General features: G+C 47.8%; 1 protein-coding gene across 1 annotated transcript in view; it reads right to left on the bottom strand.

Annotated features, from left to right (window-relative positions):
- The window catches only part of LOC138748077 (SPARC-related modular calcium-binding protein 1-like), a 66,197-nt gene extending 57,112 nt beyond the window's left edge, over positions 1-9,085 (bottom strand). Inside the window, exon 1 of the mRNA XM_069907770.1 lies at positions 8,899-9,085. Within this exon, the coding sequence (XP_069763871.1) occupies positions 8,899-9,085 (187 nt within the window). The remainder of the gene's footprint in view (positions 1-8,898) is intronic.
- Positions 9,086-25,408: the final 16,323 nt, after the last annotated feature.

The raw sequence follows: 25,408 nt of genomic DNA, 5'->3' as shown, positions 1-25,408 counted from the left end.
CAGCTTTTTTTTGCCCTCCCACCCCTACGACCTCCCACCTGTGGTCCTGTACAGGCCTGGATTAACTATTAAGCAAAATAAGCATGTTTAATGGCGCCAAGTGAAGGGGCCACCACAGAACTTTTTTTCCGCTACCAGATTTACCACAGTGCAGCTGGACTAGGGACCCACAATAAATGAAAACAACAACATAGATACAGGTTCTATTTAATATCGCTGTGGGGTCCGGCCTGGAAGAAAACAGAATTTTTAATCTATTATTTCACATTCGGTACTTATTGAGCCTTAATGTCTTGTCAATGGAAGGGTCGAGAGGGAACCATTGTTGGGCTGTGCTGAGGGCATCAGTTGGCCTTAACCCAGCCTGGACCTGTACATCTTTTTCCCTTCTCTATTCTCCTCTCCCCCCCCCCCCCCACCTTTTTATTCAGACACCTGCCAGCTTTTTTGCTCACCCCTTGATGAAGGGCTCAGGCCCAAAATTTTGGTTACCTTGATTTCACATGGGCGCTGCGTGACCCGCTGGGTTTCTCCAGCACATTCGTGTATTGCACGGCAATCACAGCATCTGAAGATTTCCCTGTTCCCTGTTCCTTTTCAGTTTGTGGCGCGGTTAGCACAACGCCTTTACAGCGGCAGAGATCAGGATCAGGGTTCGAACCCCGCGCTTCCTGTAAGGAATTTGTATGTTCTCCCCGCGTCTATGCCCCTTGTAGACAGCCAGCATCTTTTCCCCTCCGGATTCCTCTCATCATTCAAAACTTACCGGGGGGTTTAGGTTAATGGGGTGTAAATTGGGTGGCACGGACTCGTGGCCTGAAATGGCCTGTCGCCGTGCTGTATGTCTAAATTGAAAAATGTTAAAATTTAATCTAAAATTTTTTAATTCCTCCCCCAAATTAGTTTTACACCTGAGAGCTGTAATTTTATGGAGCCAGAGAGTTTCACAGCACGGAAACAGGCCCTTGGTCCATCTTGTCCAGTTGACATAGCTTGTCTTATTTGCCCCTATCCCTCAAAACCAGCCATTTTCATCCTATTTCCACTAAGGTTGACCTAGGACTGCTAAAAGTTTATGCACCACCTTCCCTGCGAAGCAATTTGGGTTCCTTCCATAGTTCTCTCCTACCGACTACATTTTAAAAAAAATGTTACGTGAGGTGAAAAGAAAAGGCTTTTACTCGATCGGAACGATTGGTGTAGCAGTTAGCATAATCCCTTTACAGCGCCAGCGACCGGGATCGGGGTTCAAATCCAGGAGTTGGTACATTCCCCCCTCCCCCGTGTCTGCGTGGGATTTCCCGGGAGTTCACCCTTGGAAACGTACCAGGGATGTAGGTTAATTGGGTGTAATTGGGCGGCACGGGCTCATGGGTCGAAAGGGCCCGTTGCCGTGTTGTATGTCTAAATTGTTTTTAATTTTTTTTAAATTTAAACGTGGGCCCCCAGGGGGCAGGACCGGATAAAGGCCAACAATGGTTCCCCCTCGACCCTTCCATTGACAAGACATTAAGACTCAATAAGTACTGAATGTGAAATAATAGGCCAAACCCCACAACGATATTAAATAGAACATATATATATGAATTTTTTTTTTTTTCGTTTATTGGGGGGGCCCTTTTTGTAGGGACCTGCTTCAGTTGCACCATGGTGCATCCAGCACTGGGAAAACCTCTGTGGTGGCCCCTTCCCTTGATGCTTAAATACGTGCTTATTTTGCTTAATGGTTAATCCAGGCGTGCTCCGGGGTGGGGGGGGGGTGGGGGTTCACAGGGCCCCTGTTGAGAATGACTGCTCGAAACCTTTCTTATCTCTGTATCTGTCCAAATGTCTTTTGAACATTACAATTGTCCCCACTTCCGCTGCGTCGCTCCACACACCCATCTCCCTCTGTGTAAAGCTGATGCCCCTCAGATCCCTCCTAAATCTTTCTCCTCTCACCTTTAAAGTTCTTCCCCCCCCCCACCTTTTGTCAGTGCAGTCCTTACTCAAGAATGATTTTTTTTTAATTAAAAAGCCGCACTGCCTTCATGAATGAAAGGGCCCTATTCTTGCAGAGAGATTTATGGGGAGTGTGCAGGGAGAGGGCAATGAGGGTCAGGGAGATCCCTCAAGGAGTTATGCAAGAAACATCCAACTAATTGCCTCAATAAATTAACGTTGTCCTGCCGTCCGATATTTCAGCAGATGTGATTGATTGGAGGCGTACCTGTGGGGGAGCTCCCCGTCCAAGGCTAGAGAGGCATCGGAGGCTGAGACTCCTTCTCCAAGTCAGAGGGAGGTGGATCCTGGAGGTATTACACTGAGCCCAGGCAGAAATCTGCCATGCCGGAGCACCTAGGCCATGGCGGGGATCTCCCAGTGGCTGCCCATTTCAATTCCCACCCCGTTCCCCTGCTGGCGTGTCCGTCCACAATCTCCTGCACTGTCGGTCTGAGACCTCCCGCAAATTGGAAGAACAACGCCTCATCTTCCATCTGGGCGCCCTCAACCTGATGGCATTAACATCAAACCTCGTCAATTTCCGTTGAACCCCACTTCTTCTTCCCCCAGCTGTGTCTCACTCTTTCTCTTATCTCTGTCTCCATTCACAGAGCCAAAATTAATCCTCTCCTCTTATCATATCCAATTCTGATTGTTGGTCTGGACCCCTCCTCCCTGCCAGCACTGTCTTTAATCTGACACCTTCCTGCTCTTTGCTTATTCCTCGAAGAAGGGCTCAGGCCTGAATCGTCGGTGATGTACCTTTACCTCCCACGGGCGCTGCAAGACCAGTTGAGATCCTCCAGTACTTTTGCATGTGTTTTACTACAATCTGCAGACTTTCGTGATTCACGTTACAGAGCCATTCCATTGTTTACGCCCCTGGTCCGACGTCATCGAGTCAAAACAACAGAGCACAGAAAGGGGTCCGTAGCCCCCGGATCCATGCCAACCACTGGAAATCTGCCATCTACCCTGCTTGTCCAGCACCCACCTACGATGGTTTGGGGGATTCATACACTAGATCAACCTTTCTCAATGGGGCCACACCACATTTAAGGGGAGCCATGGACTGAAATAGTTTTTATGCTCTTTGTATGGTCAGTAGGAGACAAGTTCAGAAGAAACCAACTAAACTCGACTGTTTCACAAGCAAGGCGGCCCATAAATTTTGAGCAGAGTCCGCAGCCCAAAAAAAGGTTGAAAATGGTTTGTACAGATACGTCTTCAAAGCTGCGAGAGTCCCCTCAGGCGCACCCTATTCACAACCGCGATACAATTAGCAAGGTCAGAGAGGACGAGGAATTGCCATGCTGCACATGAGAGGTGGGAAGAGTTGCTGGTGTGGGCGAGTGGTGGAACCGGTGAGAAGTTGATGGAACGTAGGCAACAGGAAAGGGGATCAGTATAAGTGGGAGCTAGATGGTCAGTGTGGGCTCGGGAGAGAGGGGGCTGAAGCACTTGCGTCACTAGGGAGTAGGGAGGGGGTGAGGACTGCACCGGGTGACAGTGTCGTTGGTGGGGGGGGGGGGGGGGTGGTAAACACCAAAATGACTGCCTATAACAATTTTCAGGAATCAGGATTTATTGGCATGAACAAGTCATGAAATTCGGTATCTACAGCAGAATCACAGGGCAAACATTCATATTAGAACCATCTTACAACATTACTATAAAAAATAAAAATAATTGCACAAAAAGTAAGGCAGGGTCTTTGGTTCATTGATTATTCAGGAATCTGATGGCGGAAGGGAAGAAACCGTCCTTGTGCTTAACAGAGTGAAGAGGGCATGGTCTAGATGGTGGGGGGCTTGGTCTTTGAGTATAGAGGCTGCATTTTTTTAAAAACACTGCCTCATGTAGACGTCCTCGATGGAATGATATCTTGTGCCTGTGATGTCGCAGGCCGAGTTAACAACCCCCTGGAGTTTATTCTTGTCCTGAGAGTTAGCGCCTCCATACCAGGCAGTGTTGCAACCAGCCAGAATGCTCTCCACACTACATCTGTAGAAGTTTACAAGAGTTTTCAGTGACGTACTGAATCTCCTCAGACACTTCACAAAGTATAGCCACTGGCGAGCCTTCTTTGTGATTGGATCAACTTGCAGTGTTTCACGCAAAAAAGATTTATTGTGATAGCCTTAGCTGTACAAAAAAATGTATAATGTCAACTTGGAAATCAGAAGAGAGCCTGAGAGTACAGCAATGGTACATGGAAATGAATAAATGTATTCCATTGGAAAAAATAACATAATTTAAAAAATAAAGTCACATTATTCGAACAAATTTGGGAACCGCACATGGAACACAACAGAGAAGGGTTACCGTGGACCTCCACCCCATAAAATGACAGAATGAGAAGAAGACGAAATGAACTGACCCAGTGTGTAAAAGTAGATGACACAATTTTCTTGTTTATTTTCATTGTGTGGTGACATTGTTTAATGGGTTTATTGTATCGGATATGTTGAACGTTTAGTGGGTTTGGAAGGGGGTGGGAGGGAGGGGGGAAAAAGGGGAGAAAATGACACTGTGTATATTCAAGAGGGAAATGTTTGTGTGTATTTTGATTAATATGGTTCATAGTGTGAAAATTCTCTTACAGTTTCAGCAGAAATCCATGATCTTTTTTAATAAAAATATCCCTATAGTTAGTTATAACAACAAAAACATTTTCCGTAAGCCCAGCTGACATCAATATACCTACAAGGCAAAAACTCGACGCTCATTTACTTTTTGAACGTTCTAATGCACTCCAGTCAGAGCCGTCGTTATTACCCAACGGCACTTCGAATTACGTGGTTCCGTCTGCCCATGCCATCAGCAAGCGCTGTTGTTTTCGTTGCTGCTGGTGTTTTTATAGTCGCTGCTTTTGTCAAATTTTCTGGTGTTTTCGCTACACTTTTGTGGCCATTAGTATTTGTGAACCGAGATCAATATTGTTTTTGAGAATGAAGGGAAAGAAGGAGAAAAATAGAAAGGTTCCGCTCAGTTACTAATAAGGTTGGAATTCAATGTAGAAAGATTTTACAAAACAATTTTGTTGTTAGTATTCCTATAATCTAAGAAATATTACATTTAAGCAATTTACAACTATACTCTTACGGGAAGAGGTCCATGAGGTGGGGGGGGGGGGGTGGCGGGAGACAGCATGAGTTACCGCACTGGGTGACACCATCTCTAGAGGCGCCACTGAACAGGAGCCCAGGAATTGTCATCCAGCATGTGAAAGATAGGGAGAATTTCTGGTGGGGATGATAACGGGCCTCTGATGTGTGGGTGAGTGGTAGAATCGGTGAGAAATTGATGGAACCTGGCCAGCAGAAAAAGAGTTCAGTGTAAGTGGATGCTCAATGGTCAGTGTGGGCTCAGGGAGAAGGGGGGGGGGTGGTGCTGAAGGGCCTGTAACAATGATCTTGTGCTCAATGACTCTACAAGTAATGAGATATACATTAGAGGGCCGCAGATCAACATAATGCAGTTAGAGGCTGGTGGTCCTGGGAGTGAGTAAATCTTTTAAATTAAAATTTATACTATAGCAGGGTAAAGACCCTGTCGGTCCACAAGCTTGTGACGCCCAATTACATCCAATTAACCTACAACCCCCGGTACATTTTTGAAGGGTGGGAGGAAACTGGACAACCCGGAGGAAACCCACGCAGACACGGGAAAAACGTATAAACACCTTACAGACAGCGCCGGATTCAAACCCTGGTCCCAATTTCTGGCGCTGTAACAGCGTTGCACTAACTGCGCCACCCCGATGGCAGGTGACAGTATTGAGGGGCCAATCCCCCCCCCCCCCTGATACTGCCAGCAGAGCCCACAATCAGTTCTGCATGGCTCAAATCAGGAAACCTATTTTTGGGGTGCCCGGTGTCTTGGTTGCAACGCCGATTCGCACCCGGAATTCTCCATTAGCCCCAGCGAGCCACCGCACAAGCATGTTTCCAGATGCCCAGAATTTCAATTTCATGAATCGAAGAGCATTAATTCGCTAGTACCGTCAACACTGGGAAGACAAAGCAGGTCGAACGGGATCCATGAGAGAAAAGGATTGGTCAACGTTTCAGGTCAGAATTCTTGAAACGTTACATAGGAACAGAGGAACATAGGAAGTAGGAACAGGAGTAGGCCAAAAATGGCCCATCGAGCCTGCTCCGCCATTCATTACAATCATGGCTGATCTAATTTATGACCTAACTCCACCTACCTTGCTTCTCCCCATATCCCCTAATTCCTCTATCATGTAAAAATTTATCTAACCGAATTTTAAATATGTCTAATGAAGCAGCCTCAACCACTTCCCTGGTTAGAGAATTCCAAACATTCACTACTCTCTGGGAAAAACTATTTTTCCTCATCTCTGTCCTAAATCTACTCCCCTGAATCTTGAGATTGTGTCCTCTCGTTTTAGTTTCCCCGGCCAGCTCAAAAAACTTTCCTACATCTATCCTATCCATACCCTTCATAATCCTATATGTTTCTAAAATGACCTACAGCACGTACAGCACAGCCGCGTCACCCAATTTACCTGCAATCCCCCGGTATATTTTGAAGGGTGGGAGGAAACCGGAGCCCTGGGAAAACCCACACAGGCACAGGGAGAGCATGCAGACTCCTTACAGACCTCACCCAAATTGCTGATGGTGTAGCAGCATGGCATTGACCGCGGCGCTAACCGTTCCCCAGTAGAACGGGCTTTGCTCCACCGTCTGCCATCTCCTGCCTGTCGCAAGCAACAGGGAGACATGGGTTGAGGAAGCCCTCACACACACAGGCATATTTCATCATGGCAAGCAATTGGATAAAAGTACGTGCTGTACCCCTCCCCCCCCCCCCATAGCATTTTAGAGGCTTCTTCTTTGTTAGTCTCTCATCCCTGCGCACAAACAAACCTCACAAGTGGGCTGAGGACCCCCCCCCTCCCCCCACCGACTCGAGCAGATTCAAACTGCTTCTTGGTGCCTGCTTCATTAAAGAGACCCTGGTTCGAGGCCAAGATTTCCAAGCCAATCATCATTTTCCAGGCAGTACAACCCTACCCCACCGGTCCAACTCACTCCCACCTTGCCGCCCACCTCCTCAATTACCCCAATCATTCCGCCTCCTCACCCCACCCCCATCTCCTGCATGTCCCATCCTTCCTCTGACTGGCTCCTCCACTGAGCTACCCTCGATCCAGAAAGTCCATAAGACGTTCCCCAAGGAGCAGAAACTGGCCATTCAGCCCATCAAGCCTGCCCCATCATTTAATCATGAGCTGATCCATTTCCCCTCTGCCCAGCCTTCTTTGATGCCCTGGCTAACGAAGAGCCCGTCAACCTCTGCCTTAAATACACCCAGTGACCTGGCCTCCACAACCGCTCGTGGCCACAAATTCCACAGATTCCCCCACCTTCCGCATCTCTGCTCTGAGCGGACGGAGTTAAAGTGAGAAGTAAAATGCAGACCCTGCGGTTGAAGTAAAAACACAAAACTGGAGAAACTCAGCAGGTCAAACAGAGTCCTTTATAGGGCAAAGGTAAAGATACAGACCTGACGTTTCGTGCTTGAGCCCTTGATCAAGGCTTGGAAATACTGACAGGCGTCAGAATAAAAATAAACTGTTTGTTCGGACCCCTGCCGATATTTTTTCATTCCTTGATGAAGGGCTCAAGCCCAAAACATCGGTTTTGTATCTTTACCTTTGCTCTATAATGGAGTTAGTGATATCCATCCGAGACCAAGACCTTGGGACAACCCAGGGACCCTAGTGATAGGTCAAGAGAAAGGATAAACACTTGAAAATGTGCAATTATAAACCAAGATTTGGATTTACACATGCCAAGGAGAACATGGCTCTCAAATTCATTCAAATTCTTGGAAGTAATATCAGAGATGATTGACAAAAGGAATTCTAGAATTAGAATACATTTAGATTCAGGTCAGTTTTTTTTTCTTAATTTGACATTTATTGAGCAACCTTAATTTTTTTGCATGTAATTTCGGCAATTTTTGCTGCAAAACGATGAATGTTCACGACAATAAATTCTGATTCTTATTCTAAACGAGACATCGCAAGATGCTTCAAACATCCATAATGAGGCAGAATTTGATATTAAGGGAGCCTGGGGTGGGGGTGGGGGGTGGGGAAATAGGAAGGTAAGCTAGAAACAAGGGGGAAAAGATACATGTAGATGGGGGGGGGGGGGGCATATGACCTCTCTAGCTGGAACGTAGTCGGGAGTCACCTCACCTGCCAATCAAGGTTAAGCCCCACCCACAGGCCTGGTCAATGGCCCATTTAATTGCCTCATCGATACCTGGGCCGGGCTCTCCAGCCAATGGCACCATAAAGCCCACCACGTGTGAACCATCTGCCTCTTTTCCTCTGGGATGAAGCCTAGATCCACTCCAGGTTGTGACCCCGAAGCAACGTGGGAAAGTCGTTAGTGAGGTGTGGACTAACAAAGGGGTTTGGGAGCTGTGTAGTTTGTATTTAGAAATTAGTTTCTAGCTTAATTAAGAGTCGTGCCAACCCCATATCAAGGGCAGTGGGTAATGTATACTACCTTTTCATCTCCGAGAGGTTGCGAATGCATTATAATAATCCGGTGAGTGGGCGTGTGAGTGTGAGTCTTTTATCCCTGTTGCAACTCCCCTACGCATGCAAATAAAAACCACTGTTCAGCCAGCCTGTGTTCAGACTCGTTGGTCTTAGGACTCATCCAACTTGTTTCTTCACACCATCAATGCAGAGGACCAGGCAGGGAATTGCAGAGATCAGAAGCTCGGGGAGAAGCATTTAATGTAAGGGGTTCCATGAACAGAATGGCAGACGAGGCTAGGCACGGTACTACGGAGGAGGGGGCAGAATTAGCATCTGGAGGGTGAAAGGGCAGCAGGGGCTGCCCTCGGGTTTGCCACACTTACCACTGCACCGGCCCCGTGGCAGTGCCTCAAGGGTCGGGTCCCTGCATTTGGCCCGTTGGAAGGCGCAGTGGGATTTGTAGAGTTTCTTGTCACTCGCACACACCGGCTTCTGTTGAGCTCTGGAGCAGTCGATGTTGCAGAGGCCCCCTCGGTCACTCTCAGCTATAAGAAACTGAAACAGCGCCATCCCAGTTAATTGCTATACATAGTGCATGGAAAGATCCCCTTGTTCCCTGCATTCAGCTCCCTGACCACCTGGGATTCAATGTCCAGCACTCTGGGTACATCCAGGAATACCGATGCAAGAGTCTGGAGAAAAATACAAATCAGTTGAAGTGTCTTCAACATCTCACTCCAGCAGGGTGAGGTACCCACCTGTTTCAAACAGGCATCGGTCAGGAAGAGTGCAGTAACTTTCCTACATGACTATCAACGAGCAGTACCTACGTCAAGTGTTTTGAAAGCCTGGTGTTGAAGCAGATCAGCTCCTGTCCGAGCGGTGATAAAGAACTGTAAACAGATAATGAATGTAAACAAACTGACCGTGCAATACAGGGAGAGCAAAAAGAATATCAATAAAGTGCACAAGTAAGAGTCCTTAAATGAGTCTCTGATTGAGTTTGTTGTTGACTGACTGACTGCATTACGGTCTGCTATGGTGACACCAATTCTCCAAAAGGCAATGGACACAGGCCGGGACATCACAGACAAAACCCTCCCCACTACTGAGTACATCTATAGGAGACTCTGCTGTCGGAGGGCAGCAGCGATCATTGAAGACCCTCACCGCCCAGCACGCCCTCTGTTCTCGCTGCTGCCATCAGGAAAGAGGTCTCGGTGCCCCAAGACTCGCACCCACCAGGTTCAGGAACAGCTGCTCCCCCTCCACCATCAGACTCCTCAATGACAAACTCAATCAAGGACTCGTTTAAGGACTCTTACTAGTGCATTTTAGTTTTTCCTCTCTATATTGCACAGTTTGTTGACATTTCTTTTATTTGTTTACATGTGTACATTGTGTGCAGTCTTTTTGCAATAAGTGGTCATTCTGCCTCACACGCAGGAAAAAGAATCTCAGAATTGTACGCAATGTCATGTACGTACTCTGACAAGAAATCTGAAATCTGAAGGCAGAGGGTGGAGTGGCATCTCAACCTGAAAACTTCTTCCAGCAGTTTCTTCATTGTTTAAAGACTCCCTTGGTGTCCCAAATCCTTCAATGGACTCAATTCGTCACAGCTGGTCAGCACACTTTCCACCCCACCTCCGTAGAAATTTGCCAGTGTTTCGGGTGTCACACCAAACCTCTGCAAACTCCTGAGGAAGTAGAGGTGCTGACGGGCTTTCCGGGAAAGATCCTGTTAATCCCCAGGTGTGCGGGGACGTGGTGTTTAATGCCGGATGCCCCCTCACTGGCTCGACACAAAGCCCTGGACCACCTGGACAGGAAAAAATGCGCATATCGGGATGCCCTTCATGGACTACAGTTTGGCGTCATCCCCTCAAAACTGATGGAAGGAATGAGATGAACAAGCAAAAAAGAGTTATAATGTGGGAAGGGGAAAAAGAAAAGGAAGCTTCTAGAAAGACGAAGAAGGAACAGAGAACAAGAGCGGGGAGAAGGTTGGAAAAAGTCCTTCGTCGTGTTTACCAGCTTGGAAATAGCAAGTGGTAAATAATATTGCACACACTGTGTATTTTTAGTAACAGTGAATATTGGGAACAGAGACTCATTGTCCAACTGTGGCACGTTGCTGCAGTTCATGGCTTTTCATAGAAAGATTCTCAAACTCTGGAATCTGCAAAGAAGACAGGTATGTGTGTCAGGAGTAAAACGGTCCAATTACCACAGCTCAGCGTCTTCAAAACTCTTCTGTATATTTTTTTAAAATAAATTGAACTTTGTTGACTTACTTGACCTTGTGTCTGTGGGTTTTTATTTAAATTTAGACATACAGCATGGTAACAGGCCCTACAGCCCATGCCCGGCCAATTGACCAACAATTCCCGGTACATTGTGAAAGGTGGGAGGAAGCTGGAGCACCCCCATATGGAGGTTGCTCGTTGGAGACCCAGGCCACCAGAGCCAGAGGCGGAGAAGGTGCTCACAGTGATATCATAATCCCCTTAGCTTCAGGCCAGCTGGGGTTGGGTGACCATCAGCAGAATGTGTCCAGGATAGGTCCACTTAAGAAGTGTCCTACTGTCTCCTCACGTATCAGGAAGGTGCCTGCACTTCCTGAGAAGACTGAAGCGGGCAAGGCTACCGGTCACCATCATTAGTGACTTCTACAGGAGCTCCATCGAGAGCATCCTGGTCGGCTCCATCACAGTGCGGGTACGGCTGCTGTGGAGAAATGGATCGGAGGTCAATCCACAGGATCATAAGATTGGCAGATGGGATCACTGGAGTCTCTTTCCTGCCCGTCGACATGATCAACCGGGATCATTGCTTGAAGAGGGCTCACAAAATCGTCGAGGACCCACCACCATCGTTCAGCTGCTCCCATCGGGGAAGAGTTACAGGAGAATCAGAGCCAGTGCCACCAGGCTGAGGAACAGCTTCTTCCCGTGGGCAGTGAGAATGGTGAACGACTGAATGAACTGTTCGTACAAATCCTTTGAGACTCTATGATTTATTAAAGTATATATGCGCACTGCATATGTACTGTTTGTCTGCATGTGTGTTTTGTCTGGATGTGTGTTTGCATGCTTTTCCCACCCCCCTTCCCATTCATGCGGATCTCATTTTAGTGTCCCCGTAATCCCATCACCTGCACCCAGTTTCTTCCTCTGACCCACGCCTGCAGGACAATTTACCAACCTGCCGGCCTCAGCCACCGGGGGAGACCACAGCCCTTGGGAGGAAATTCAGACAGCGACAGGGAGAACGTTATCTAAAGGGCAAGCGATGGCAGCGTGCTGCCATGCAGAAGGACTTGGGAGGGCTTGTGCATGAATCGTAAAAGGTCGGTTTGCAGGTGCAGTAGGCTGTCAAGAAGCCCAATGGAATGTTGGGCTTCGTTGCTGGAGGGATGGAATTTTGGAGCAGGGAGGTTCTGCTGTAACTGGACAAGGTCCTGGTGAGGCCACATCTGGAGAACTGCGGCGGTTCTGGTCTCTTTATAGAATATAGAACATGGCACAGAACAGGCCTTTCAGCCTTCGATGTTGTGCCGACCCATATATTTCGTTTAAAAAAAAAGTACTAATCCTCCTTACTCCATAATCTTCTATTTTTATTTTATCCTTTCTCTTTTACTTGAGGAAGGATGTTCTGGTTTTGGAGGCGGTACAGAGGAGGGTCACCAGATTGACTCCAGAAATGAAGGTGTTAGCCTGTGAGGAGCAATTGAGTCGTCTGGCACCGTATTCACTAGAATTTAGAAGGATGAGGAGAAATCTTATCATTCATTCAGGTGCCTTGCCATTGGCTGTGGGCAATCATGTCTTTCCATCCGTCGCGATCTCTGACCCCCCTCCCCCCAAATTGTCATTGTTGCCTCCCTGTTCTCCTTCGGTGAAGGCTCCATCTTTGATCTGAGGGTGTAGTCGATGTTGAGCTCATGATAGTACAAATACTGACATGGTTTCCTGTTACCTTCTTCAGTTGCAGTGTCCATACTGGACGGGTCATCCTGGCCATTGATCAGCAGATTCATCTGCCCAGTGTTTTTAGTTTGACAATCATAAATTCCAATTTGTAGAACCTGCTTGTAAAAACCATCCACCGTCTGCAATCCATGGCTTCACGTGACCCTGATTGGGAGGTTAAACAGGTCCTACACCCTGCCCAAGGGTGACCTGCAAGCTACACCTCCTTTCATTGACCGATTCCGCAGCACTGACTCTGGAGGGATCAGGTCAATGGGACTAGGTGGGAGAAGGGTTCGACATGGACCAGAAGGACCAAACTGACCTATTTCTGTGCTGTAATTGTTTTATGGTTTCAGAAACATTAAAATTTTGAAAGGCATAGATACAAGAGTTAGGTAAGTAGCTTACATTAGTGGGGGAGACCAGAACTAGGGGACACAGCCTCAAGATCCAGGAGGGTAGATTTAGAATGGAGATGAGAAGGAACTGCGTTTCCCAGAGAGAGGTGAATCTGTGGAATGTGCTGCCCATTGAAGCAGTGGAGGTGACCTTAGTGAATATATTTAAGACAAGATTGGATAGATTTTTACATAGTGGGGGAATTAAGGGATAAAGGCAGGGAGGTGGAGATGAGCCAATCATCTGACCAGCCGGGATCACATTGAATGGCAGAGCGGGCCCGACGGGCCGGATGGCCAACTCCCGCTCATATTTCTTTAATCAGGATCAAACCCAGGTTACTGGAGCTGGGGAAGAAGCAGTTCTACAAGCTGCACTGGTGAGATTTTAAATTAATTTTTTATTTTCAAAATTAAATTTAGACCTACAGCGCAGTTACAGGCCATTTCGCCCCACGAGCCCAAATTACCTACAATTCCCTGTACATTTTTGAATGAAACCCACGCAGACACGGGGAGAACGTACACGCTCCTTAGAGGCTGCGCGGGATTCGAACCTCCGTCCCTGGCTAACCGCTACGCTGACTGAGCCACAAATGTATTCAAGATCAAATGAAACACCAGTAAGGTCTTGCATTCTAAAGAAATAAATTATACTGGGGCGATCCAACCAGTGCACTCTGATCTGGAGAACGGAGCAAGATATTGCCGTTACAGCATTACACCAGACACTGACACATGTAACTGGCTCGGGTCACAGGGAACTGACTTTAAGAGATCACCAGCAGACTTTGATGTAATATTGTCCTATGTGGCTCATGGTTCACTGGGTAACATTCTCAATGCTGTTGCCAGACAGTGGAGGAGTGTTTGGACAAATAGTTACTGTTGATAAACATCAGTGGAGCAGATTATCTGGTCATTACCACACCTCGGTGGGACGCTCACTGCTCAAATAGTCTCACGTCTTCTCTCAATTACAACATACTTAGTAGCTGAAAAACTGTGGAATGCGGGAGATGGAATCAAAAGCATGCCTTTCTGGATTTGCTTCCACCGTGTAGGTGTGGCTGGGGATGGGGGGGGGGGGGGGGTGCGGTGCAGACCACCTGCAACAGATTAGGCTGCAGCAGGGCTGCCTCGGTGACCTGTGAGAGTGGTCTCATTGCCTGGAGTGCAATTTAGAATGCAGGTTGACCAGGGCGGCTTTTAGATGCCAGGCCTAGCAGCTCAAGGGACACGGAGATCCCTCAAAAGCAAATGTTCTCAACCAGAGGGCTATGGCCCACTGATGGGCTACCGTGTGTCTCCATATGGGTCTTTAAAAATGTCAAATTAAATATTTAAATTAGATAAAGATGTGTTGCTTACAGAGCTGCCTTTAATTTGAAAATATTGCTCAGCTGTGGCCACGAGTGGGCCATGGCATGTTAGGCTGGAGGCCAGGTAGGCCTTAGACCGATAGAGGTCGGGGACCACTGCCTTAAAAATAAGCAAAAAGCAGGTAAGCATCTCATCCCCTAAGGTTTCTAATGAAAATGGTCAAGTGGATCCCTCTGAGTTTCTGCTCATTGGACAGCATGGGTCAGCTAGAGAGATGCCAGCCCACAACCAGCCAGATAGAACGTTGAGGCGCTGCGCTGAACCCGGCAGAGGAAGGGTCACCATCTCAGCAAAGCCCCAACGGCTGAACAGGAGGAGCTCTGGTCAGCAGTGAAAGGTCCCTTGGGTCTTTCTCGGACAGACATGCTTGGCTCTGGGGATGACCCCCGGGGCTGAGCAACCTCTCGGGGTCAGGGGCTAGCTGGAAAGGTCGCCTTGCTCGCTGCCTTCCCTCAGTCTTGCAGAAAGCCGAATGCCGTAGCTGCTGGCACAACACCGGGAACAAACGATGTGCCACAGAACAGTTCGTGGTCTCTGCGCCATGCAGTGATCGCTACCATCTGTGCAAAGCCCGTCAACGAACTACTTTCCTGAATGCAAGTGGGCCATTAGCCTATGGAAACCCCACGGTAATAAACATTGCATTAACTTGTAAACACAGGATTTTTTTTCCCAGCTCTAAGCCAAGAGTGAAAGAGGCCTCGGAGGGGTTATTCGGCCCATCGTGTCTGCGGTGGTTCTTTAAGAGAGCCATCTGTTCCTTCTCCTCTTCCACATAGTCCCAATTCTAGGATGAAAGCAGTGAATGAATTTGCTCCCAAAGCACTTCCATTCATTCTCAAAAGGAAATTCTCAATCCCACCCCCCCTTCCCGTTCTCTTATCGACTATAAATCCAAGTCCTGTGGTTACTAACAGTGCAAACAGCTTCATTTTAAGCATCTGAACCTTCCTCTGCTCTGAGATGATATTTCTCTTTCCTCTCCACACGTAAACATCTACACACACAAAAACAAATGCTGCCCACATTTGAAAATCAAACACAAAGACTCAGGAGGTCAGACACCATTTGGACAGAGCAAACACGTCTCATCTTTTCTAACTAGGAAAGTTAGAAATATACAAGCTGTAAGATGCAGAGATAGGTCCATGATGGGTCACTCAACTAGTGACCTAGTGTGGATACACAGCATCTCACTTGTCAGGAAGTGACTGCATTTCCCGAGAGGACTGAGATGGCCGCCATCATGTCAACCTTCTATGGGAGCTCTATCGACTGCATCAAATGTGGGTACGGTGGCTGCAGAGAAATGGATCGGAGGTCAATTCACAGGACCATAAGAGTGGCCGAGAGGATCGCTGGAGTCTCCCTCCCATCAACGTGATCTACCAAAATCATCGCCGGGGCACGCAAAATCATTGAGGATCCCTCCCACCCCCACACACGGCATCTTTCAGCTGCTCCCATTGGGGGAAGAGATCCAGGAGGATCAGAGCCAGCACCGCCAGGCTGAGGAACAGCTTCTTCCCGCAGGCAGCGAGAACACTGAACGACCAAAGGAAACAACATTTCTGTATTTATTTGTACGTATGGACACCTGTCCAGCATACGTACGGTTTGTGGATAGGTTTTTTATTTCTGCTTGTGTATCTGCATGTTTTGCATTGAGGACCAGGGAACACTGTTTTTTGTCAGGTTCTACTTGTACCAGCAGATGACAATAAACTTGACAAGATAGGGGAAAGATTACGATATGTATGTATCATGCACCCAGTGCTGTGTTTTATCTTCACTTCCACTCATGTCTCGCGATAATTGGAAACCATTAAAGTATTAGCTGATATTGATGCATGTCAGCTGTTGCAGAAAACTGCACATGGGCCACTTTCACAAGTCACTCAAGGGCAGAGCTCGATTAGAAGAGGCAAAAGTGGCCTTTGGAACCATCGACTTTGGCAGCCGATGTAAATTGGCAGAATTCCCATTTCTCTCTGAGACCTAACCCTTTACAAGAAACAGCAATTTTGCAGCCTTAATATTGGGATATATCCGGCCTCCCTCTCTTCCAAGTGGGATTGAGATGGCTTCTTTTCTCCTCCCCCCACCCCCACAAATTGGCTGGGGATTTTATTTTCCCATCTATTTCAACTCGCTTAGGAAACTACAAAGCATCAGAAGAAGAAGGGTGAACTGGGAGGAGTCCACCAGAGTTATTTTTCCATTATTTTTTTTTCCCCTGCGCTTGTAAACGTTCTTATTCACCAAGGATGACGACGTGGATTGGCCAAAGCAGTCATTTCTAAAGTTTTCTTCCTTTGCCAAGTGTTACTGGTGGGTCAGAAAACCAGACGCCTGTTGTTGGCCTGAACCATATCCATCTGAAAGTTGATTGGTGGCTCAAAAACAAGAACCTTGCCAGCAATGTGAGATTGCACACATAGGCACATGTCGGACGTGGCACTGAGTGACTTCAGAAGTCATTAAGTGTCTGTGGCGAGGAAAGCGCGAGCAAGAGTCATCAAGATGGAGACAAGAAAGAAGACAGAGTTAGGGAGATGGTGCATGGAGGATGTTCCTAGCCCAGCAAGAGTCGGAGACACGATTGGTTTCTATCCTCCAAAACCAGAGTTCAGGGTTCCCATCCAACATCCACTGAACCAATCAGATCTGTGCCAGGTGTGGACAAAAAGGAGCGAGATTTCAGCCTTATTAATAAGGCTGGAGGCAATTGTTGCGCTCTTAGCATGGTGGGGATATGAATATGTGACTGCCAATGCCAAGGTCGACCTCCCTCTCCTGTGTCGAGCACTTGGAATTGGGCCAGCTAAAGACTAAATAAAGCCTGTCGTTCCTCACTCTATGGCTTTGGAGTCATTGGATGGAGCCTATCACAGGGTGGGTGAACCTTGGGGAAGCTACCAAGATGCACAAGAAATAGGAGCGGTACTCTGCCATTCGATGAGATCGTGGCTGATCCGATCTCCACCCACCTGCCTTTTCCCCGTTACCCTTAATTCCCCAACTATATAAAAAGGTTTGTATCAGGAAAGGAGAAAATAGTGAGAGACCCGAGAGAGAGAGAGTTAATAAAGATTCAGATAGGATGGAAAACAAAGGGACTTCACACACAGCAAGTTCGTAGAAGCAGTCTCGCGACGCTGACCAGATGACCTAGTTATATTTTTCTTCCACGGATTGTTTGAAAACCAACGGCCAAGACATTGGCCGAGAACGAGGTCCTTTGCTTTCCTATGAAGCCAAGGCCCACAGGCTCTGCTGTCCTTGCCCGAGGGGGGAGGTGGGACCCTGCCTCCACCTTCTGCTGGAGCATCAACTTGGATGTCAATGCTGATAAAATTTGGGGGAATTGAAGCCACCACCAGGAAAATGGCAATGTGGTTAATGGACCACGCTGTTACCACAGCGCCAACAACTCATCCATGTTCGAATCCCGCAAACGTCTGGAAGGAGTTTGTGCATTCTCCCCATGTCTGAATGGGCTTCCTCCAGGTGCTCCAAATTCCTCCCAACATTCCATATGTACCAGGGGTAGCATGGGCTCGTGGGCCAAAGGGCCTGTAATTGAGCGGTATGTCTAAATTTAAAACGATGTTTGGTCTTCAAAGAGGAACAAGAGATGAAGGAAGTGTTTGTCCAGCTCCTTTTGGTAATAGCAATTAGCCAATGTGTTACCCATCCAATTTAGCAGCCCATGTTACAAGTTTCACCTGATTTTCTCAGGCCAAGGGGATGCATTTACATCCCACAACTCTGCTTTCAGCCATGCAGATCCAAGTTCTGGAATTCCCTCTCTAAAACCCTTCACGCCACCCCCTGCTTCCCCCCCCCCATCCCAATTCTTCTATTTTGTTTTAGCAGATGAGGAACGTTTGTCAGCTCTTGGACGCTACTGGTTGGAGCACTGAAGGATGGGGGTGGGGGGGATATGGGTGGGGACCTAATAGAGACATGTCAAACGCTGAGAGGCCTGGAAAGAGAGATGTGGCAAGGTTGTTCCCCGTGGTAGGGGAGTCGAGGGCAAGAGGGCACAACTTCAGGCCAAAAAGCCGACAATTTAAAACAGAGACGGGGAAAAGGTCTTTAGCCAGAGGGTCGTGAACCTGTGGCCACAGGCGGCTGTGGAAGTGAGGTCATTGGGTGTATTTAAGGCACAGGTGGACAGGAATTTTATTAGTCAAGCGTTACGGGCTGTGGAGCTGAGTGGCAGGATGAGCCAACTCCTGATAGAATGGCAGACCGGACTCGATGGGATGAATGGCTGACTCCTGCTCCCAATTCTTGTGATCCTTAATACCTCTCCTGTCCCGACCAAGTTTTGGATGGACCCAACTACAATTCGCCGCCCCCCCCCCCCACCCCACCCCTGCCCATAGGTCACGAGCAGTTCGGTTCCAGCCGCTGAAAACTCCACTGCCTGCTGCCGTACGTCTCGCCCATCACTTTGCACTGGCACTCAAGGAGTTAATTCGTCGCCCAATTGGAACATTTCACACATTGGGAGCAAAAAAAGCCCCAAGGAAAACTTAAAAACTGAAAATGTATTTATTTTGCTGGGTACGGGGAGGTTAATTTCTCTCAATTTGATTTGTTTAATGTTCAATTAGTAAAACTGCCTCTTGTGTATCTGATGGCAGCCACATTCCTGGTCTCCCCGTGGGAGCCAGGACGACTAGGGGTTGGGAGTCTGTTCAGGAATCTCTGCTGCCAACTGGGCTCCCAAACCACCACAAGCCACAAACCACAAACCGTCTGACTGCAGCTGCCAAACTATTGCACAAATATACAAACGGCAATTAGAAGTGTTTTTTCTGCTAAAGTGTCTCTCACTCAGTCCGATCAAGCTGCTGCCTGCTTGCGTTCCTCATTTGGCCTTTTTATTACATGCTTTTCTTTCCCCTCTGAGTTAATCCCTGGTGTCCTCTTCTTGCCTTCCCACAGGCTCCCTCTTGCTGCCTTAACATCCATTTCACTTTTTGGTTTTAAATGTTAAATTTAGACAGACAGCACGGCCCCCTCCTCCCAAATACACCAACTAACCACCGTACGCTTTTGGAGGGCGTGAGGAAACCAGAGCACCCAATGGTCATGGGGAGAGCGTAAAAGTTCTTACAGCCAGCGTCGGCTTCGAACCCCGGTTGCTGGCACAACAATAACATTGCACCAACCGCTATCTGGACATGAAGCGTTGCTTCACGTCCACAGGACTGATTTACTGCACCCAGCGCTCCCCTTTGTGGCCTTCTCTACGTCGGAGAGGCTGGTTGCAGACTGGGAGATCACTTCGCTCCCTCTGCTACAACAGCTAACTGTTTCAGTTCTGAGTCACACTCCCAGGTCTGTCCTTGTGGACTATCCCACCCTGATCACCCGCGGATCGGTTGGCCAACGCCTTATCTGCCCGTCTGGGCCCCCTCCAGCCAGACGGCGTCAACATCGACTTCTCTGCTTTCTGCTGAACTTGCTCGGCTTTTCTTTCCCCCTCCCCCTTTCCAGTTCTCCCTTCCCTCCACCCACCCAACCAGCCCCCCTCCCCCGATCACTGCTGTCCCCTCCCTCCTTCCTTCACCTGCCTTTACCACCTCTCCCCCATCTTTTGCTTGGATACCTGGCAGAAATCTCTCATACTTCGATGAGGAGCTCAAGCCCGAAACGTCAGTTCTGTATCTTTACCTTTGCCACATAAAGGGCACATTTTGGAAAAGCTATGCTCCGGAACTATGAGAAATACAATAAACACGAGGTTACGCACGATACAATATAATTGGTTACACAGGCTATACATCACGTCCCAGAAGTTAAATAAATGGGACCCAACAGTATCAGACAGATGTTTTCGCTGTAAGAAGGAAACGGGAACAACAGTACATGTAATTTGGGCATGTGAAAAAGTGGAAAAGTTTTGGGAAGTTCTAAATCAGGTATTAAATAAAATATCAAAAAGCAACATACCAAAAAATCCAGAGATCTTTCTTCTAAGTAATACAAGAAGTAAAGAACTTGGACTCAATTTGGATTTGTTATGATAGCCTTAGCTGCAGCAAAAAAATGTACTATGTCAACCTGGAAATTAGAAGATAGCCTGAGAATACAGCAATGGCACATGGAAATGAATAAATGTATTCCATTGGAAAAAATAACATAATTTAAGAAATAACATCACAGTATTTAAACAAATTTGGGAACCGTACATGGAACACAACAGAGAGGTCCTACCGCGGATCCCCACCGCCTAAAATGACAGAAGGAGAAGAAGACGAAATGAACTGACCCAGTGTGTAAAAGTAGATGACACAAATTTCTTGTTTATTTTCATTGTGTGATGACATTGTTTAATGGGTTTAATGTATTATATAGGTTGAACGTTGAGTGGGTGGGGGGGATGAAGGAGGGAGGGAAGGGAGGGGGGAGAAAAGGGGAGAAAATGACACTGTATATTCAAGAGGGAAATGTTTGTGTGTATTTTGGTCAGTATGGTTCATAGTGTGAAAAATAAAAAAAATTTAAAAATATAGGGCACATTTTGACCTGTTCACCTTGTGGCCAGCATCCACTGGTGAGGCCATCTTGTGCATTCTACTGATTTTTTTCCTCTCTGTATTGCACAGTTTGTATATATTTCTTTATTTGCTTACATGTGTACAGTTTATTGTTTGCACTACCAGTTAGTGGTAATTCTGCCTGGCCCACAGGAGAAAGAACCTCTGGGTTGTATGTGATGTCATGCATGTACTCGGACAATAAATCTGAATTCAAAACTATTTGGTCACTTGACTTTTGTAGGATTTCCACCCATGCAGGTCACACTCCCTGGGGGGGGGATGACCTCACCCACGCAGGCCATGCCCCCAACATCTCCGGCAACTATTGATGACCTCACCAGCAGATGCTGGCCACAAGGTAAGCAGAGGACCCCAAGAAAAAAAAAACAAAATGATACGCTAACGAATTACCGAGGTCACGGTGTCTGCTGACCTGTGGAACACACACATCTCCGTCGCGTTGAGCTAGACCAAGGGGACAGCTGCCACCCCAGATCAATGACTCCGCACCGTCACCTCAGATTCCGCCCCTGGCAGGACCTCTCCCCTCCCAGGCACAAGGAGCGAGAGCAGAGAGGAAACAAAAGTCAAAGGCCCTGATATTTGCAGCGGGTTTGGAAAAATGGAAAGGTGCAGGGAGCAACAAGGAATGGATAAACCTGAACATGGAATGTTCAAGTGAATTCGTGTCCAAGAGTGTAAGCACATGTCCATCACTCGAATAAGTGGTGGTCTATACTCTGTTAGAGAATCACAGCAGTGTGCATACCCCATGCTCTCCATCACCGTGAGCACCAAGCTGATATATTACGAAGGAATGTGACCGCAGATTACATAAATACACCACAGTATAAAAGCCCTTTTTATTTTCTTAACATTATTGCTACACAAACATGATTTTGTTACCGTGCCAGCAGTGATTTACTCTCCATGTGTTTACACAAATGCTCTTCACAGCTCACAGAGTTTACTGTGCAGTGTTAATAGCCCTAATAAAATGCATAGCCCCAACGTACAAGGCCGCTGGGTGCAGAATGTATCTTTGGTAAACTTTGGATTTGGAAGAGTCCCTCAAATTCAAACTGACAGCCATCCATTTTCCAGCCGACTTGTTCTCCCTGCTACTGTTCAACGAAGCTGGTGAGGCACTAGCCAGCCAGAGCAGATAGAATACGGGAGGCCGTTTGGCCCATTGATCCCCCATACAAACTTCCAGTATCCGGCATGTATGGGGGTTGGTAGATGCCAGATATGTGAATTCCCCGGTTGCTTGAATGAAAACTAAAATTCGAACCTTGGTCACTAGTGGCGTAGCAGCATTGCACTTACCGTGCCGCTGTTGTGATCAACACCCCTCAAGATAAAGCCTTACTAATAGAACAATGAACTTACCAGTAAAAACACAAAATTCCGGGGAAGCTCAGCTGGTCCAAACAGTAGCAAAGGCTACCGACCTTTTGGGCTTGGTTCCTTCATCAAAGTATGAGAAAATGTTGGCAAGCTTCCAAACAAAAGAGTGGGGGGGGGGAGAAAGAGGGGTGGCAAAGGCAGGAGATGATAGAGGAAAGTGCCTCCCTATCCCTGCTCTTACCAGGAGAGAGCAATCAGAGCTGTTTCAGTCTCCAGCTTCCTCATCAGCACTACCCGCTGCTGTGCCGACAAAGCCCCCCCACCCCGAGGCACCTACACAACCACGTCAGGCAGGAATGCAGTGGAACCAGACCAGACTTGATGGAGAATAAATCAGCCAGGTGCACAGTAACCTTGCACCAGGTCAGATTAACACTTCATCTGTGAGTCTGCAGGGGTCACCTACTGCATCCGGTGCTCCCGCTGTGGTCTCCACTAGACTGGGAGAGCGATCCACTGAGCACCTCGGCTCTGTCCATCACAATAGCGTAAATCTCCCAGTGGCCATTTCACTTTCCTGCCCCATTCCCTTGCTGATGTGTCTGCCCATGGTCTCACGCACGGCCAGACTGAGATCACCTGCAAATTGGAGGAACAACACTTCATCTTCTGTCTGGGCACCTCCAACCGGACGGATTTAGCTTCCAACTTTTCCATTTTCCGTTAAACTCACCCATCTTGTCCTGAGGCTGTCTCTCTCCCCCCCCTCCCTTCCCTCCCCCTCCCTCCCTCCCCCTCCCCTCCCTCTCTCTCTTCTCTCTCTCTCTCTCTCTCTTACCCCACTCTCCTTACCAAGCTCTGCATCAGAGCCAACATACAACACCCCCTCCCCCCCCCCCCCCCACTAATCGATTCTCACCTTTCCTCTCTCCTGGCTCAGACCTGAAACGTCGGTAATATATCTTTACCTCCTGTGGACGCTGTGAGACCGGCTAAGTTCTCCAGCATTTACAATCACAGCATCTGCAGGCTTTCGTGCTTTACTCTATCAAAGGTTCAAGTCAAGCTCATTAGATTTGGGTTCAGGGTATCAAAGTGCGTAGAGAACATCATTTGAGGTCACCGTGTGCTTGACAGAAATGCGTGTGTGAGGAGGTGAATACACAAGAGGCCCCAGAACAAATCTTGGGCCAGATTGCTAAGTACAATCAGGTTTTAGATTCGGCAACACAAAGGACTGTGTCTGGTGTATCTCTGCACACATTCAGTACATACACTCACTGATTTTTCCCCCTCAAAATCACAAATACACACTTATTGTGCAGTTGACACAAGCGCTCATAACTTTGAGCAGTCGTCGGCCTCATCAGTAACAATGATGAGTCGCTCTCCAGCGACAAGGAGGAAAATCTCGAGATATGGGGCAAGAAAAAAAACCCGGGTCTCAACATGGACAAGATGATGGTGGATTCAGGAGGACCAGGTACGACCACCCTCCACTACACATCAACACCTCCGTAGTGGAGAGCTCAAAGTTCCGTGGCGTTCATGTAACCAGCGACCTATTGTGGACACAACATCTCCTCACTTGTCAGGAAGGCGCAACAGTGACTGCACTGAGAAAATTGAGCAGGCAAGGCCACCGGCCACCATTACGTCAACCTTCTACAGGGGTTCTATTGAGAGCATCCAGCCTCACAGTGTGTACAGCTGCTGCAGAGAATGAGATCAGAGGTCAATCCACAGGACCGTAAGAGCAGACAGGGAGAATCACTGGAGTTTCCCTCCTACACCACTCCCCGCCCCCCCCCCCTCCCCGATCAGGGATCCACCCCGCAAACGGCATCTTTCTGCTGCTCCCGTCGGGGAAGAGAACATCAGAGCCAGCACCACCAGGCTGAGGATCAGCTTCTTGCCATGGACCAAAGGAAATGCTCACATTAACCATCCAAAACTCTCATATTTGCGAAATAACCTGTACTCATTTATTTATTTAGATGAACACTACATATGTATTGTTTGTTTGTGTGTTATGTCTGGGTGTGTGTCTGTGTGTTTTGTACAGAGGAGCAGAGAACAGAGTTTGCTCATGTTGTACTTGTGCAATCGGACCACAATAAACTTGACTTGAGGGGCTCAAGCCCGAAACGTCGGTTCTGTATCTTTAACTCTGCTGTGTAAAGTGCACCATTTGACCTGCTCAGCTTCTCCAGCATCCTGTTTTCATGACACTTTTCTGGAGCAGGTTCCACTGTTGGGGAAACCCATTAATGCCTCGGGTTTGGCAAGCAATATCAAAATACAGGCATGTAATTATCAAAATTAACACACCGTAGCTAATGCCCGAAAGGTGGAGAATATCAAGATGAGGAGGCGGGCTAGAAACGCTACAGCGCAGAAAGCAGGCCATTCAGCCCTTCTAGCCTGCGCTGAAACACCATTCCACTAGTCCCACTGACCTGCAAACAGTCCAAAACCCTCCAGACCTCTCCCATCCAGGTATCGGTCCAATTTATTCTTAAAACTCAAGAGCGAGCCCACATTTACCACATCAGGCAGCAGGTCATGCCACACTCCCACCACCCTCGGAGTGAAGATCCCACCCCCCCCCTCCAAAACCTTTCCCCTTTCGCCCTAAAGCCACGTCCTCTTTGATTTCCTCGCTCCTAATCTAGGTGGAAAGAGCCTATTTACTCTGTCCATAGCCCTCATCATTTTGTCAACCTCTATATTTTTAAAAAATCTCCTCTCATTCTTCTACACCCCAAGGAATAAAGTCCCAACCTGTTTAAGCTTTCCCTGCAGCTCAACCCCAGAGATTTTACTGCAAAGTCCACGCCTCAGCGAGTCGGGTGACTTCTTGTTCCACCGTACACCCTGCACATTGAAATATCAATCACAGCTTTATGCACAGGTTCATACAGTGTTTATGCCACTGGCGGGGATAATACTGAATTCAGCTCGACAACTGCTTGGAGGCAGGGAAAAAAAAACCAACTCTGCTAACAGGCAGGCGAGTTTAACAAATTAGCTGATTGATGCATTGGTGCAAGCTGAACAGCACCCCAACAAGCCGAGGTCAAAGCATCAGCCACCTGGGGACAGTCTGAACATAACCCTCTATGTAGCCACCGACTACCTCAAACACCAACAGCCTTGTCACTCAACAACATCTGCAATTATTCCGCTGTGGCAGGAGCTGTGTGGCATTGGAGAGAAGGG

Source organism: Narcine bancroftii, chromosome 13, assembly GCF_036971445.1.
Source record: "Narcine bancroftii isolate sNarBan1 chromosome 13, sNarBan1.hap1, whole genome shotgun sequence".
NCBI lineage: Eukaryota > Metazoa > Chordata > Chondrichthyes > Torpediniformes > Narcinidae > Narcine > Narcine bancroftii.
The sequence above is the reverse complement of the archived record's forward strand: the minus strand, read 5'-3'. Positions and strand labels throughout refer to the sequence as shown.